General features: G+C 40.9%; 1 protein-coding gene and 1 long non-coding RNA gene across 4 annotated transcripts in view; both read left to right on the top strand.

Moving 5' to 3' along the window:
• The first annotated feature begins 2,063 nt into the window (after window positions 1–2,063).
• col6a3 (collagen, type VI, alpha 3) overlaps window positions 2,064–17,834 on the top strand; it is a 51,915-nt gene continuing 36,144 nt past the window's right edge. The window contains exons 1-6 of one of the 3 annotated variants that reach the window (XM_032530360.1): window positions 2,064–2,177; window positions 2,686–3,318; window positions 5,160–5,756; window positions 7,188–7,781; window positions 9,024–9,653; window positions 9,756–10,349. In XM_032530360.1, the coding sequence (XP_032386251.1) occupies window positions 2,093–2,177; window positions 2,686–3,318; window positions 5,160–5,756; window positions 7,188–7,781; window positions 9,024–9,653; window positions 9,756–10,349 (3,133 nt within the window). In that variant the 5' untranslated portion in view covers window positions 2,064–2,092. The remainder of the gene's footprint in view (window positions 2,178–2,685; window positions 3,319–5,159; window positions 5,757–7,187; window positions 7,782–9,023; window positions 9,654–9,755; window positions 10,350–17,834) is intronic. The other 2 variants (XM_032530361.1, XM_032530362.1) reach the window with 2 other exon arrangements.
• Window positions 5,763–6,585, top strand: LOC116698432 (uncharacterized). Its single transcript, XR_004334207.1, has 2 exons — window positions 5,763–6,126; window positions 6,520–6,585. It is a non-coding gene; the product is annotated as an uncharacterized LOC116698432 (long non-coding RNA).

Here is a 17,834-nt window from a genome sequence, read left to right as displayed (position 1 = left end):
AATTTGACTTAGGTTGGAGCAAGCCTCCGGGCGACAGCTATGGAACAGCACCACCACACGCTTTCTCCAAAAGAAACAATGCAGACAGCAACATAATAATATACAATACATAACAACATCACAACATGATAATGCACAAGACAACACACGGGTCATGTGGTCACATGAAGGAATTTTTTGAGGTGGCTTGTGAGGGAGGGAGAAAACACAAAAACCGAGGCAGTCAGACGGATACGGGGCGTATGTGTGTGTAAGATTATGAGTTGTGTGTGTGAATGTGAAGCGTCAGACTGTCTATGTCGTTGGAAGCTCAGTTCGTTCGGCCTTGTTCTGAGGACATAAGCCAGTGCACAGGAGGAGATGGAAGTCATGCATGCAGTACTTCTCAGTAGTGAGCCACTTATGACCTTACTTTCATTTCCTGTGACATTACTTAACATTACAATTGGGGAAAATCTGACTGAATAGAAAATACACCCACCCCTTCTGTATAACTGGACTTTCCAGTCCAACACCCCTCTTAAGAACACTTTGTTTTGTGAGTTGGAAAATTCCGTCTTTACCAAGCAGTTAATTACTAAAGCACATTGGCTGGTATTTTAACAGGTGGTTTTGATCATTACCACTCTGGGCTTCAGGTCTGCTACTGAAACTCCAACACATGCTGCAGCTCCGTCATTAGCACAAACCAAGACCTCTGGGACCAGAAGAGCTGCTGATTCAATTCTCATCATTTTTATTGAAACATAGCAGCCTTTAATGGCAGATTCCATGTCTATTGCCATGTCTATTTTAAATCTTGGACAGGATGTACATGCTTGCTGCTGCCTTGTTAATGTGAAAAATGAAAATCCCATCATTAGGTCAGGTCCCAACTGGGACCTGGTGATGCTTCAGCAGAAGTACCAGTAGGACATCTCTTCATTTTGATTGACAGGAGATGTGTGGTGTGTTGAAGAATAGATGTTGCATTCTTAAATAAGCCTATAATAATAATGTATCCTTCATTAGTCCCACAAGAGGAAATTACAATTTACACTCGGTTGTTATTACACACAGGCCTGACGGGCAGCCCCCCGTGCTCAGTACCACACACATGCACTAAATGGAGAGACAGGGGGCTGCCCATAGAACAAGACCACATGGGCAGTACCCAGTAGGTGAACTGGCACCTCTCCAGCTACCAGTCCACCACCATAGGTTGGTCCGTGTGTGGACTTTAACCACGACCCTCCGTTTCCCAACCCAACTCCCTATGGACTGAGATACTGCCCCCCCACGTGATATAGTATGTTGTATTTTGAAATGCACTGCAGCAAAACTAGGGAGTGCAACATCATTTCAAATATGTCATACCCTATCCCAGACTCTCAGAGACTACTACCACAAATACAAATTAGAAACATAGATTTAGCATCTATTTATTTATAATCACAACATTCAACATCTGTACATTTCTGCACGTAAACATCTCACTTAACTAGTTTTTTTTATAATTCTCTTTTCAAAGCTGTACTTGCCTTTTATTTATTTGTGGTTAGTTAAGTAAGTTGAACTACTGCAAGCATCACTTTCACTACGCTGTTTTCTTGCACTACTGCTGTTGCTGGTCCTGATTTGATCTTTTTTCTGTGTTCTGTCTACATCAAGAGAAGCAATACAGAATTTTATGATGTCTGAGTATAATTACAATATCAGATCATTTTGATAATTGTAGCCAAATGAAGCTTCTTGATACTTTGTGAACCATTTCCTTTATATTCTGAGCACACAAGATGGCGCTTTCGGTTTAAAGCAAAAGGCTCATGGAATTCAGTGTGCTTTCAACCTTTCGTGGAACAGAGCCATCTGGTGGGCTCAGAAAATCAAGGCGTATTTTCCATAGGAATATGTTAATTTAAAATGTATATTTTATAAACATGCAGAAGAATCATTCTTCATTATCATTATAATAACCCTATTGGAACAGAAGACTCAGTTGAAGAATGAGGTGCTGGTCAGGCCTTGTGGTGTTAGGACAGAACTGGTTTACATTCATATCATATTTGCTTCTGGTTTTCCAGGTGTCCCTTTGCTGAACTGGCCGTAGAAGATGAAGAGGCATCGGTTATTACCGCTCTGTGCCCTCCTAGGGGTCCTGTTTGCAGGACTCCTCCCTCAAATTGAGGCTCAGGAAGGTAAGTCAAACTAAGGTCATCTCAGCTGCAGTCAGCAGGCTGAGCTCATTTTGCAGATGATTTGTCAACTTTTTCCAATTTTACACAATACTCAGGAATCCATTTTTTCTTTTTTCCGTTTTTGCTCCCCTAAAAATGTACACTGTAGTCTACACCTGCACCTGTTCATATATTGCAAAAAAAGCAGGACTTGTCAAAAGTGCTCATGACATCCTAAGAAAACTAAATTCATTACAGTAATTAATTAAAATATTACATGGTTTTTCACTTTTAATGTTGGTTAACTGGCTATTTTTCAATTATTATTACATGGTTTTAATCTGATTTCAAACAATGTATCTTAACATTGGAGGAATAAAAATAGAATACCAAGTGCAGTCAGATGCTTCTGCTGAACAAAGCAGCAACATTTCAGTTGTGTTAAGCACCAAAACAATATTGTGGTACCAAACACACCAGGCATCTTTTCACTGGTCTTCACTTTTGTTCTCCAAACACTCTTTTGAAGATTGCGCACAGGGGTTGGGAGCCGATATATACTTTCTAGTGGATTCATCCTGGAGTATAGGAGAGGAGAACTTTAAGCATGTCAGACAATTTCTGTCCAGCTTGATACAATCACTGCACCAGGTTGGAGGGGAGAGGTTTAAATTTGCTCTTGTGCAGTACAGTACCAAGCCACAAACTGAGTTCCAGCTCAACCGCTACCCGACAACACAGGGAGTCCTGGCACACATCGAGGCTATGCCTTATCGTGGTGGGGGAACCCAGACTGGCCTGGGCCTGGATTTCCTGACTCGTACACACATGACCACTGCGTCGGGCAGCCGCGCTGTTGATGGCGTGGCCCAAGTGGTGGTTGTGCTAACAGATGGGCGCTCCCAGGATGACGTGGCCGAGCCGGCTCAGGTGCTGTGGCTGGCAGGCGTGGAGGTGTTTGCGGTCGGAGTTCAGGATGCAGTTGATTCGGAGCTCAGGGACATGGCTAGCAAGCCCTATGACTCTCATGTGTTCAGTGTAGACTCTTTCCTGACTTTGGGGGATATAATTCAAGATTTAGTGGTGGGGCTTTGTGACGCAGTGACCCGGTCAGGGGGTGGTCCTGTGGCAAACGAGGCCCCCGTGTCTGGAGGAGGGACAGGTAATGAAATGGGACCAGTGTCACTACCATTACTAATGTGTCTACATGTGCAGGACGAAGGTGCTGCATATGTGGCCGTGACTGGATTTTATTATTAACACAATCAAGTGTTTTTTTTTAACCACAATAACCTTTCACTGTCCACCTGCAAAATTAACATCACTTGTTTTGTCTCACCACACTTAATATTCACCTAATACTTTAAAAAAATAAAAAATCACTATTAGATCTGCATGTGATTGACGTCCCTACAGCATCTCAGATTAGGGTGTGCACAGAAATATAATAAAAGCAATAAAAGCAATGACAATGGATTGAAATAAAGCTATTTACAGTAAGTGTGCTCTTAAATTAGGCAGTTATTTCATTTCTGTGTTGGCATACAGCCATAACCTCAGGCACAGTTTAAGACAGCATTTCCAGATGATGCTTACTAGAATTAGACACTGCTGTGGTGAGAGGACACAATACAGACAGCAACAGAATAACATTGTAAAATACATATATTGACACCTCAGAAAGCCTTTGGAAAAGAAAATGGACTCAAGGATGCCTCACCCTGTAAAACATCACATCTCAAATCCAATCAGTGAACTCTTAACCATAGCTAACCATGCACCACTGCTTCTGTGTCTTGCATTTTGTATTCTTTTCTTTTGTGTTAGTCACAATGTCTATCTGTGTGAAATATTTGCAATACTCTGTATTTAAAACAGCGATGAACCTGCTTGGACTCATCCTTGACCTGCAAGTACTTTGAGAATATTTTTACATGTAGATGCCTTGAAATTCTATACAATATATTATGATTAATTACCAGAAGTTAAAATACAGGTGTAAAATGTGTCCATGAAAGGACATTTCTCTTGCCAGCATATATGATTCAACTTAAAATGAATTGGAAACACCAATATTCCAAAAACGTAATTAAATTTGTAAAGACTTTACATGAAATCACATGTAATATATTCTCAAATATTGTAGGCGTCCAGGATATGCCACAGGGTCATGGCTGGTCACTGTATCTGGGGTCCATAACAAGAGTCTGCATGGGATGGCTGAACTCAACGGAGTTTCTACAAGAGACACATCACACCAATTTAACAGAGAACTATGTAAAAGATTTAATGATAAAACAACAATTTTTTCATGCATTATTTTTATTTTTTGACTTGCAGTTGTTACCATAGTATAACCTCATAACACCCTTGGTTTTACATTTTTATTTCATTCAGATATATTTATAGTAAATAATAAGAAAATATTACTGAACCATGTAGTTAAATGTATTCATTATATTCACTATACACAATTAATATAATTTCATAGTAGCTTTGTTTTTTAATTTTCCCTACTTAAGGCTCAACAGTTGATTTTTATAATTCTCTTTAGCTTTTTAGTTCATGGTCACTCAGTCACAGTCCACATTTCTGACTATTAACTTTTTCTTTCTGTAAAAATGAAAATGTCATGCTTAGCTTTACATGTTGATGGATTTCTAATCTGCCCCTGATGTGGGAAAACATTAGTTTATCTGGGATTTAAATATGCTTTTTACCTAAGTAAGATTGCCCATCCTAGATGAGGAGAATGAGCTCATCAGTGGTTAGTATTCATGATGACAACAACAGTACATATCTTTAGGAAATCTCCTTGGTTCAGCCTACATGCAGTATGATGTGTTTTGCAATGTTTGATTGATTTGTTCACTTTCAATGTTACTTGACACACACAATGATATGCACGAGTTCTTTGATTGGATTCTTTGTCTCTGCCTCACCATGTTAACGCTTTCACAAGTTCCATTTTGTTGTGTTTTCTCTCTCTCTCTTCCCTTAAAGCACAAGATTCAGCTGACCTAGTGCTCTTAATTGATGGATCAGAGAACGTTGGAGCAGCAAACTTCCCCTTTGTGCGCGATTTGGTTTTGAGAATCATTGAGCCCCTTGATGTGGGCAGGGACACTGTTCGGGTGGCCTTGGCCCTGTACAACAGCGACCCACAGATAAAGTTCTATCTAAATAGCTATGACAGCAAATCATCAGTCCTGGAAGCGGTGAAGGGCCTTTCCTACTCAGGGGGCGATGAATCTAACCTGGGGTTTGCCATGGAGGAAGTAGCCAGCAGCCTTTTAAGCGAAACAGCTGGGGGCAGGGCTGACGAGGGCGTGCCCCAGATGTTGGTGGTTATCAGTGCTGGGCCGTCCACTGATGATACTGGTGCCGGTGACCGGGCCCTTAAGAGGGACAGAGTTATTGCATTCGGTGTGGCGATTGGTGACCCGGCCAGGGCAGATCTGGAAGCAGTTGCTACAGATAAAAGTTTTGTCCTGTCAGCCCGTGATTTCAGAACAGTGGCGCGCATGGGTGACCAGCTGCTCCCATTCATTAACGGGGTGGTCCAGCGCACCATTATAGTTCAGGACGAGTTCACCGAAGGTATGTAACTTCTCTGTAAATGTTGGCGAAGCATTGTGGTTGTAGATGGAGACTTAAAAAAGAAAAAGCCCTAAAGAACTCCTAATGAATGTAATATAGTGTACAAGGTAAGATGTGCTAGTGCCAAACTTGATATTGCTATATTCTCAATCGTAGTAAGGATGTTTAACAGAGGTGGTAATAACACATTAAACAATAGAAAAGTTCTCTACTTGAAATTTGACTAAGCTGCTGCAAATTTATAGATCCACACAGTTGACCAATAATTAAGAAAATCAACACAAGCTGAAAAGCTGCATAGAATTGCAGAATGGGTTGTGCCCATATCATATCACTAACATACTGTGTACCCAAATATATTCCTTGATATGTGATGTTTGGGTGGTTGCTTTGGTTTCTTTTTCTCCTTCTTTGGTATTGGGTCCTGTCTCGTCTCCTCGTGTTTGTGTCTTAGTCTCCTCCCTGGTCTTGTGTAGTGGTCTCTGTCTTTTGTTACCCTGTGAGTGTCTGTATGTTCTGTTTCCTGTTTTGTCTCGTCTTGCCTAGTTTAACTTCCTGTCTGTCTGATTGTCCCGCCCTGCCCTGTGATTCACCTGATGTATCACCTGTTCCTCCTTACCTCACTACCTCGTTACCTCTTGTATTTAACCTCTGTGTTCCCTTTGTCGTTTGTCTTTTCGTTTTCTGAGTACAATAAAGCCTTGGAATCCCCCCCCGGCCTTCTCTGCTTCTGGGTCCTCCCTCCGCTCCCGTCACACGATAGGGCTGAAAGTGTTTTGTAGTTATAAGTTCCTGCATTGAATTGAATATTTTTGTTGTTTTGCAAATGCAAAACGCATGCAGTTTATATCTGGATATCATCTTTGTTGTCCAACTTTAAGAAAGTTTTAACAATTAATACAACGTTCCAACAATCATTGCAATGCGGAGAACAAACACACTTGAAGTGCATGGCCCCCCTTTTGGGCAACTATATGAATGACCAAGACATAAAAAACAGGTATCATAAATGGAAATGGCATTTCGTTAAGGGCCGAAGTCCAGTGCCAATGTATTTTAATTTCATATTTTATTGATTAATCATGAATGTTATTCAGCATTTCTATTCATGTTCTAATCTTAAATTAAACTTTCTTTGGTACAATATATCTTGTCTATATGCAGCACAAAAACCTATCTTTGATTTTGATTGCAAATCCTAATTCAAACCTTATGAGAACACATGTTAAATTTAACATTTAAAAGGCGTTCATATTTTTTCTCCTATGTCAACATTAGTTCACACATATGTGAAATAGTTCAATCTAAATATAAATTATGTATCTAACTATTAAATATATATCCTTGGTGGGCTTTGGTAGCCCTTAGTACTTATAGATTTATTTTTATAATTTTTTATTCTCATATTAATGCATTTTCTGTTCTTTTCAGTGGTGGAAGTTGGCCAACGAGACATCATTTTCCTCATCGACAGTACAATGGGTGCAACGCTTATCAACTCGGTGCGAGAATTCATCAAGCGGTTCGTCGACATCATGCCGATTGGTCCAGATGGAGTTCAAGTGGGTGTGGCCCTGTTCAGCAATGCCCCCCGACTTGAGATTGATCTCAACTCCTATGGATCCAGGGAGGATCTAACTGCTGCATTGGGCGCAATCAAACCAAGACCGGGTCAGACCGTCAACATTGGAGCAGCCTTGGACTTCGTGCGGACGAATATGCTGCGGCCTGAGAGAGGCAGTCGTATCCAACAGGGGATACCCCAGCTTTTAATGTTGTTGACCAGTAAAAAGTCCAGTGACAGTGTGGAAGAACCTGCTTTAGCCCTGCAGCGACTGGGCGTGTTGACTCTAGCTGTGGGTTCCAAGGCCGCGACGGAGAACGAGCTGCGGCAGATTGCCTTTGCTGACAGTGTTGCGTTCCTTCTGAAAGACCTACGAGCACTGGTTCGCAACCCAAAGGCCATTGTTGATGCGCTCTCCACTCTAGCTGGGGTGGTGGTTACTGAAACGCCCACTGAGCCAGGTACTGCTTTGTCTTTCACGAACATCTACTACATTTTAAAAATATATTTTGTCATTATTCAATGAATGAAATGGAAATATACAGATAAGTGACAAATTTCAAGGAAAACCTTGAATAAATAAGTGGAAAAACAACAAATGCAGATGCTTCGGAAGAGTTGTGCTGCGTGATAAAATTGAGCAATCAAAATCCTCCTTTGTTGTATGAAAAATGCCACTGAACAAGTTGGAAATTGTGAACCAACCTACTTCCCAGCGCTATCACTGAACCTCCAAAAAGGGAAATCTCTTTCGGAGGATTTGGAAGTCTGGGATGAATGGTGTCCCAGTCACAGAGTTTACAATACTTAGGACAGGATTGAATTTATGATGGTGGCAATTATTTGGGCTTCAAAACAATGAACATGAGATAAACAGTAGAAATATGTTTTAGTAATCAGAAGGCTGATGCTGATGGCTATAGGCAGCCAATTTGTAAGTTAGAGTGTTTGCTGGCTATGGCAACTAGTGCCAGCTTAGCCGTGTCATCGGCTGAGTCTAAGTACAAGGCCACATAAACATGAACACGTACAGTTTAAGGGGCATTACATGACTCTTTTGGAGCAAGATAATGCTAGTTCAGCTGTGAGCTTACTTAGTTGTAAGTATTATCAATAGAACTAAGTTTTTAATTGAGTAAACAATTATTTAAATACTTAATATTAGTGGTGCTTTCACACCTGAGCAGTCTGGTCCATTTAACCTAAACCTGGAGCACTTTGTTGGATAGTTCAGTTTGTTTGTGGTGGTGTGAAAGTGAAAAAAATGCAACAATCTTGCAACTTCAACCCCAAATCCCACTGAATCTACTGAACTATAGGTGTAAAAGTGCACTTAATTTACATAAGGGATGACCAGCAACATACATTGCCAAGAAACATATTAAGTTAAAAATTCACTGCCTTTTGTCTTCAGCATCTCAGAGATTGTTTCTGTTTTTTTGATTGCTGAGAGAAAAATAAATATTCTTTTTGGGGTGTGTGCATTGATAAATGTGTGTCCTCTTACCCAACTATTAGCTTATAGGGATGAAAACAAGGGCCCAGACCAAAGACTCAACTTCACAGCATATACAGATAACTGTTTCAATCATTTGAGCTATTATTGTGTCCGTAACAGTGTTACATCGTCCTGAGCCTGAAATTATATGTACTTAGTATTATAAAGAGGACAATTTGTTTTGTTTTTTTGTGCTTTTCCCTAGTGGTGGAGATAACCACAGTGCAGACTCAAAAAGTGGTTCGAGACATTGTCTTCCTTGTGGATGGATCCAACTACATTGGCAGCAGTAACTTTCCCTATGTGAGAGATTTCATCATCAACGTGGTCAACCAGCTGGATGTTCGTCCTGACAGGGTAAAGATTGGTCTCCTGCAGTTTGCCGAGAGCCCAAAAATTGAATTTTATCTGAACAGCTACAGCAACAGGGAAGATGTTGTGAATAAAATCTCTCAACTCAGGCTGACTGGAGGCTCAGTTTTGAACACAGGAGCTGCCATGAATTATGCCCTAACCAACATGTTCCAGCCATCAACGGGGTCACGTAGGAGGCAGGGAGTCCAGCAAGTGTTGGTTCTGATCACAGGTGGTCCAGTCCAGGATCAGGCTAAAAATGCAGCTGATAGATTGGCTCTTGCTGGTGTCTTGACCTTCACGGTCAGTTCTGGGCAAGCAGATGAAGCCTTAATGAAAACAGTTGCCTTTGTTGAAGATCTGGCTTACCATGAAACAAGCTTCTCATATTTGCCAGCTCTGGCTGAACAAATAATGCCAAAGTTGATAACAGTGGTTGGCGATACAGATATTACAGAAACATCATTCCCTGATGAAACTGGTGAGTGTTTCTTTTAACATACAGTATATCTGTTTCAATTACTGAAACAAATGTGACTTACATAAAGGTTTCCCTGGTATCATTGTCTTTGTTTTCCCCCAGATGTGGTTGTTGGAGGAGAAAGAGATGTTGCCTTTCTCATTGACGGCACAGAAAATGTCAGAAGAGATTTTGCCTACATCCGAGATTTTATCCTTAAAGTCATCGAACCACTTGATGTTGGGATTGACAGGGTGCGAGTTTCAGTGGTTCAACACAGCGAGACGCCAACTCCAACTTTCTACCTTAACTCTTATCAGACCAAAGATGAGGTGAAAAGAGCGGTCACAGAAATGACATTGGCTGGTGGACGTACTCTTAACACAGGAGCTGCTCTAAGATTCATGAAGGACACCATCTTGTCTGAAAGTTATGGTAGCCGCGCTTCACAAAATGTCCCTCAGTTCCTGATCGTTTTGGCTGCAGGCAGGTCCAGGGACAGTGTAAAGGATTCGGCTGGCGCGTTAAAGACAGGCGGAGTTGTACCTTTTGGTGTTGGTGTCAAGGATGCAGACCCAAAGCAGATTGGGGAAATTTCACACAACCCTTCCTTTGCCTTCAACGTGAGGGAATTCAGCGAGCTGAGCACCGTCACACAAAGGCTCAACAACTACGTGAGCCTACCAAGTGAAGAGCTGAGCGTAGTTCTACGGGAAGGTAAGCTAAATCTCTTTCCCTAGTGGCGTTTTAAACCTACTGTAAGAAAACAACACTTCGACTGATGTTTTCGGTGCTTTAACTGAATTTCATTTGTTGTCTTAGTACAAAGCAATGCTGCAAAAAGAGATATTGTGTTCCTCCTGGATGGCTCTGATAACACAATAAATGGATTCCCAGAGATAAAACTCTTTGTTAAGAGCATAGTGGAGAGCCTCTCTGTCAATGAGGGCCAAGACAGAGTGTCTGTGGTTCAGTTCGCTAATAACCCTGAGGTCAACTTTTATCTGAGTTCCCACAAGGCAAAGGATGACATTATAAATGCCATAGATAATTTAAGGCACAAGGGTGGGAGGCGCCTTAACATCGGGGGAGCTCTCCAGTTCGTGAGGCACAGTGTCTTCACTTCCTCAATGGGCAGTAGAAGACTAGAAGGAGTGCCCCAGATCTTAATTCTTCTAAGTACAAAACCGTCCACTGATAACGTGAGAAGCCCGGCTATTGCTCTTAAAGAGCATGGAATTGTGTCAGTGGGGGTTGGAGTGGGAGATGCCAATCGTTCAGAGTTGGAAATGATTGCTTTCAAGCCTGGTTTTATATACAAAGTCACTGATTTCTCCAACTTACCCTCAATCCACTCACAAATTGTTGATACACTGAACATAAACAAAGAAACTGTGGAAACCATGACTGGAATCTCAGATTTAGTAGGTAAGAATTCCACATTTCAATATATGCCTAAAATTGGAGTAAAGAATTTGTCTTCAGAATAAAAGTGTTTACTCTCTGTTATACTCTCTCTCAAATGTACTGTATTTAACATACATTTCTAGTGTGATGATATTATTACTTTTCTTATTTTTTCTTATTACCCTTGCTTGAATATCTATACTGTTTCAAAAAGGAAGTGTTCTGTATTTCTTAGGCTTTGACGAATGTTGCCCACTTAATTCCTCTTTCCAATTGTCCGCATCAATGAGTTGACAAATTCTTTCATACATCTTTTCTGATAAAAAGATGGTTCTTAGAAGTTCTGCTTGAAATAACACTTTCAGAGAAGTGGTTCATCTTTCTTTTAATGATCATCCTCTGAGCTTGCTCATGCTGATCAAAATGCAGCGTAGAAAAGTCTTTAACGCACAGTTCGTGAATTCTCTTTTTATCCATTACCTTGTTGGCACAGGGAGCAATAAGAGGGACATAGTGTTTCTCCTCGATGGGTCAGATGCTTCTAGAAATGGACTCCCAGCTATTCGTGAGTTCATCAGAAGAATGGTGGAAGAGCTGGACATTGGCGAAGATAAGGTTCGAGTGGCTGTCATACAGTATAGTAATGACACCAAAGTTTACTTTAACCTAAAAACTCACAGATTAAAAAAGGCCATCATCTATGCCGTGAGAGGTCTCCGCCATAAAGGCGGAAAAACTCGGAATACTGGAGCTGCTCTACAGTTTGTGCAAGACCATATTTTCACGACTTCGTTTGGGAGTAGACGCCTTGAGGGAGTCCCTCAGATTCTGCTTTTACTGACAGGTGGAAAGTCCAATGATGATGTTTCAGGAGCAGCATTAGACATGAAACAAAACGGAGTTCTGTCTTTCGCCATTGGAATGAAAAACACTGAACAGGAGGAGCTTCAAAAAATTGCCTCCTCCTCCAGATTTCTTTTCAACCTTCCTGTCTTTGGTGAACTTTTGTCCATTCAGCCAGAGATAGCTGCATTTGTCCAGGCCGAAATACAAATTGAGCCTCCCACTATTGTAGGTAAGAAGTGTCACAGATTCATTTTTGAGAATGAATCAAACAGACTCCCCTTATGGCTGTGGTTGAATACACTTGATCTTTCATAGTTTGAATTGCAATGAAACTGCATCATCTTCTGAAACATGTCAGTCGATCAGTTTCATGTTTCTCAAACTGTCTCCACTGGCTCGTAGCAACTTCCTTGTTACGCTGTTTCTTTTTTGGCTCTCATCCTTCTTCTTGTACCTTGGGGGGAGTCTTTCTTGACAGCCCCACATCAGCAAATGTCATTTCTTTCTATTCTTAAGCTCTTTCTTGAGCCAATGATAATCACATCATTGACCGTATAGTTGGAGTTAAAGAAGAATACTGAAATCTTTTTCAGCTTTCTACATCTTTCATTTGTGAAAGAAGAATTGGCCTCTTATCTTATCTATATGAGTTATTTCCAAGTTTCTCAATAATTACTTTTTCTACCAGTTTTCTTAAATGTTCTTGCATCTAACTCCTTGTTTACCACAGTTAGTAGTTTGACTTTCAATTACCAGCTCTTCTGGCTTTACCAACCATCTTATGTGTAATGATTGCACCACAATAATATTTTAACTTATGTATTACATGTCTCATTCCTAAACAAGATTTTCCTATTCTGTTTTAGTTGAATTAGAGTCCCCTCAAAGAGACATAGTGTTTCTATTGGATGGGTCAGATGACACACAGAGTGGGTTCCCAGCAATGAAAAGTTTTGTCCAAAGAGTGGTAGAAACACTCAGTGTTGGTGAGGACAAAGACCGTGTGTCTGTGGTCCAGTATAGCAGAGATCCAGAGACACATTTCAGTTTGAACACCTACAAAGAAAAACAAAATGTTCTTGCTGCTGTCCAGCAGTTAAACCATAAAGGGGGCAGACCCCTCAACACTGGGGCAGCTCTTGACTATGTGAGGAAAAACGCTTTCACTGATTCCTCTGGGAGTCGGCATCAAGACGGTGTCCCTCAGATATTGATTCTGTTGAATGGGGGAAGATCTCAAGATGATGTTGCAAGTGCCGCTGCCGCTCTAAAACAGGACAACGTTGTTCCATTCTGTGTGGGAACGAGAAATGCGGACATACTTGAGCTCCAAATGATTGCATACAACCCTTCCTATGCTTTCTCTGTGCTTCGGTTTGATGATATGGGTAGCATCCATCAACAACTTGTGTCGTTTGTGAAAAGGGTGCCTCGACAGCAGCCAAGACTGAAATCACACAATGTATTGGGTAAGACTATCTATAAATCTTAGCCATAATATTTTTTATTACTATTGGATAACTCTGTGTAACTTACTGAGAGTCATATTTATGTCTGTCACAGATCAAACTGAATCCATTCAACGCGACATTGTATTTTTACTGGATTCTTCGGATGAAATGCAAAATGACTTTAAGGCAATACTTGGCTTTGTTGAGACAATGGTGGACAAATTCAATGTGGATGAGAACAAAGATCATGTGTCAGTGGTGCAGTACAGCAGCACACCATCTGTTGAATTTTTTCTAAACACATACAAAACACAGCAGGATGTTGCTGCCAACGTGCAAAGTGTCAGGCATAAAGGAGGCACGCCCCTCAATACCGGTGCAGCCCTTCAGTTTGTCAAGGATAATGTTTTTACCACCTCCGCTGGAAGTAGGCACCAACAGGGTGTCCTTCAGATTCTGGTTCTCCTTACTGGTGGACGTTCCAGTGATGATGTCAGAAATGCTGCAGAAAACTTGAGAGGAATGGGTGTTTTGGTATATGTGGTGGGAACAAAGAATGCAGATACCCTTGAAATCCAGTCTGTTTCACAGGAAGCCAGTCACGCTTTCTTTGCTGCAGACTCCAGTGATCTGTCAGGCATTGAACAAGAAATGTTTTCTGTCATCGAGAAGAGTGAGACCCCTTCTGTCAAACCGGCATTGTATGGTAAGACATTGTGATGACTTGACGTTATATGCCGTGTGCACAACTTCATGCATTATCAGACTGACGTGGACCTCAAGTCATTTATTCCATATGAAGGTTAATGATGGACAGTAACAGACTAGTACCCTTTTGGTCATGATGACCGTTTTAGGCTTTCCTCATGTTATTTTAGCACTGTTCCAGTGATTGTGTAAACAAAGATGGTCCTCTAAAATAGTAGAGCAAGTGGTGCACACAGGGTTAGTGAACATTTGCAGAACATTTGTGGTAAGAAACACTTATCCCAATTTCCCAATGTTTGTTTAAATGCTTGTGTAATTACAGATCCCAACAGAAGAGACATTGTTTTTCTGCTTGATGGTTCTGATGATTCTCAGCAAAGATTCCCAGAAATTAAAGATTTTGTGCAGAGAATAGTGGCGGCAATAAACATTGATGCAAACAAAGATCACGTGGCTGTGGTCCAGTACAGCAACACAGTGGAGACTGAGTTTAACTTGGGCCGTTACTCAACAGAGGATGAGGTTCTTGATAGAGTAAGAGGCCTCAGCCACAAAGGAGGTTATCCTCATAACATTGGAGCAGCTCTCCAGTATGTAAGGGAACAAATCTTTACTTCTGACTCAGGAAGTCGACTTCTTGAAGGAGTTCCACAGATACTCATACTACTGAGTGGTGGGAGATCTGGAGATGACATAAGAACTCCAGTCAGAATGCTGAAAGAGACGGGTGTCATTTCAATTGCCATTGGAACAACTGATGCTGACACCCTAGAGATGCAGACAGTATCTCATGAACCCAATTATGCAATCTCTATTACTGATTATGAGGAGCTTCATACTGCTAAGCAGGATGTGTTGTCACTGTTAAGAGATGCTTCGCACCATGTAGAGCAAACCACTCCCCAAAAGGGTTTTGGTAAGATGCAATGTTTTAACCTTTTAGCTTTAACATGGACTGAGATGATTTTCATTGACTGAATTATTGGGGACTATCACTGTAGCTGTTTACCTTCAGAAAATCACAAGGCCTTTGTTTCTCCATCTTTTGTCTTTGTTACAGATTCTGAGAAACATGATATAGTATTTCTTATTGATGGATCATATGACTCACGCAATGGTTTTGAAGAGATACGAGGCTTTGTTGAAAAAATGGTTGAAAGTTTAAATCTAGATGAAAACAGAGACCGAGTGGCTTTTGTTCAATACAGCCGTGATGCCACCGTCAATTTTTACCTGAATTCCTACTCATCCAAGAACGATGTGCTCAATTCCATAAGAACAATAAGGCATAAGTTGGGGAGACCCCTCAACATTGGCAAAGCACTGGAGTTCGTCAGAGACAATGTCTTTGCTGCTTCAGTTGGCGGCAGACGTGCAGAATCAGTCCCTCAATATCTGTATGTATTTAGTGGTGGAAGATCAGGGGATGATGTCAGAGGACCAGCACAGTCTCTCAAAGAAAATGGGATAAAGACTTTAACTATTGGAACAAAGAATGCTGATACATTGGAAATGCAAACAATCTCTTTCACGCCAGCACATTATTTTCATGTTACAAACTTTCAAAATCTGCAAAGCATCCATCCATCTGTAAAAGCTACATTGAGCGGTGCTCAAGAAACAACTGACATTCCTGGTAAGACCTAGAAAATAATTAGCATTTTAGAGACATGGAAATAAAAGTTGTATTCCATGGGTATGTTTCTGTCTACAACAAATGTGGTTTTGTAAAATGTTTGTATCCATTTCAGATACCTCCACAAGTCCAGAATTAAAACTCCAGAGTGCCGATGTTGTTTTTCTCCTTGATGGCTCTGATGATATGCAAGCGAGTGAAAGACAAATTTTGGATTTTGTCAAAGAGCTTGTCATGCAATTAGAAATTGGGCCAAACAAAGTACAAATTGCTTTGATTCAGTACAGCACAGAGCCCACTGCTGATTTTCTCCTGAACACTCACTCACTAAAAGACGAAGTCTTGAGTCATTTGAACAATGTGAAACTGAAAGGAGGGTTCACTGTGAACACGGGTGTAGCCCTTGATTATGTGAAGAACAATGTGTTCACTGCTTCAGCTGGAGGCAGAGCCCAGCAGGGAGTCCCACAGATACTGATTCTCTTGAGTGGGAGAAAGTCAGACGATGATGTCTTAGTTCCGATGGATGGACTGAGAAATGCTGGAATAGTCATTTTCAGTGTTGGAGTGAATGATGCAGATAGGCTGGCGATGGAACAATTAGCACACAGTTCTAGGGCGCAGTATTTTATCAAGGATATTTCTGACTCACTTGTTGTAAGACAACAGTTGCTTTCAGACATTGCATCTCACAAACACACTGTCAGCCCTGGCATAGGTGAGTAAAACAATAATATTAATTAATTTAACTTTATACCTTATCTTTAATAAATCTGTTATTACTAGGCACATCTACTAATATCTGTATATATTCACAACCTGTAAACTGCAAATATTTACAGCAAATCAGATTTCTGTGGCATTTTGAACTAACACAATTTACATGATTATGGAATTTTCTAGGTTCAAGCTCCAGTGTGAACAGAGATATTGTCTTTCTCATTGATGGATCTGATGATGTCAGGAGTCAATTCTCTGCTGTACGAGAATTTGTTGCAAAAATGGTTGAGAGCTTTGACCTAAACCAAGGAAAAGATAAAGTTGCTGTTGTACAGTATAGCAACAATGCTGAACTCAGTTTCAATCTGAATACTTACAACACAAAAGATGATGTTCTTAAGCACGTCGCAAGCTTAAAACCAAAAGGCGGAAGGCCTCAGTATATCGGAGCGGCGTTGCAGTTTGTGAGGGACAATGTCTTTGTTTCAAATGCTGGAAGTCGACATCATGAAGGTGCCAAGCAGATACTTGTTATGCTGGCTGGTGGGAGATCTAGAGATTCTCCACGAGGCCCAGCAAGCATGCTCAAGGCTGCAGGGGTTGTCACATTTGCAATTGGGTCAAGAATGTCAAATTCAGCTGAGATGCAACTCATATCTTCTGACCCAAATCATGCATACTCAGTCCCTGATTTTGTAAATCTTTCTGGTATTCAACAAAGTTTGATGAGTCATCTTACTCAAATGGGGGATGAGAAGGAAACTATAACAGGTAAGAATTTAGATTATTTTAATCATTATTACATAATCAATTTCATTGTTAATCCTGTATATTTATATAAACAATTGTAAATATAAATATACAAATAAGCCAATAAATAAGTAGGTTTTTCATTCAAATGAATACTATTAGTTATTTCAGGTAACCTTTATTTCATAAGTCCACATTTAGTATTTGAGGGAACCTTTATTTCATAATGACAGATTTTTTTGCATTTCCTTCCCTTTGATTTACATTTTTTATATTTTAATGAAGGGACCGTGGTATCTCACAGATTCCGTTCAAAGAAACTAGTAGGCATGGCCATGGTCCCCCAGCACGGGGAGCCAGGTTTACAGTGGGCTGGTGGCCAGCAAAGCTCTGGAAAAGTAGCTGCAACCTGAAGAAAATGCCAGCAGCAACATTCGACCCAGCAGTGGGGTCTGGTCCCCATGGTCTGATCCAAGGAAACTTTCTGTTGCTGCCATTAAGTTTGCTGATCGTATGGGAAGTTGGAGGGAGGTTGGAGTCAGACAATGGGGATCGGCCCCCAAGTGCCGCTCCATTGTTTCGACCTCTCACTAACCTGAATAATTCCCTTCGGTCCTACATCCCACTAGTCTGACGTCCCTTTGTTTCGAAAGAATAAACCCTCTGCTCCGACATCCTATTGTT

This window comes from Etheostoma spectabile, chromosome 11 (genome assembly GCF_008692095.1).
Source record: "Etheostoma spectabile isolate EspeVRDwgs_2016 chromosome 11, UIUC_Espe_1.0, whole genome shotgun sequence".
NCBI classification, from domain to species: Eukaryota; Metazoa; Chordata; class Actinopteri; order Perciformes; family Percidae; genus Etheostoma; species Etheostoma spectabile.
The sequence above is the reverse complement of the archived record's forward strand: the minus strand, read 5'-3'. Positions and strand labels throughout refer to the sequence as shown.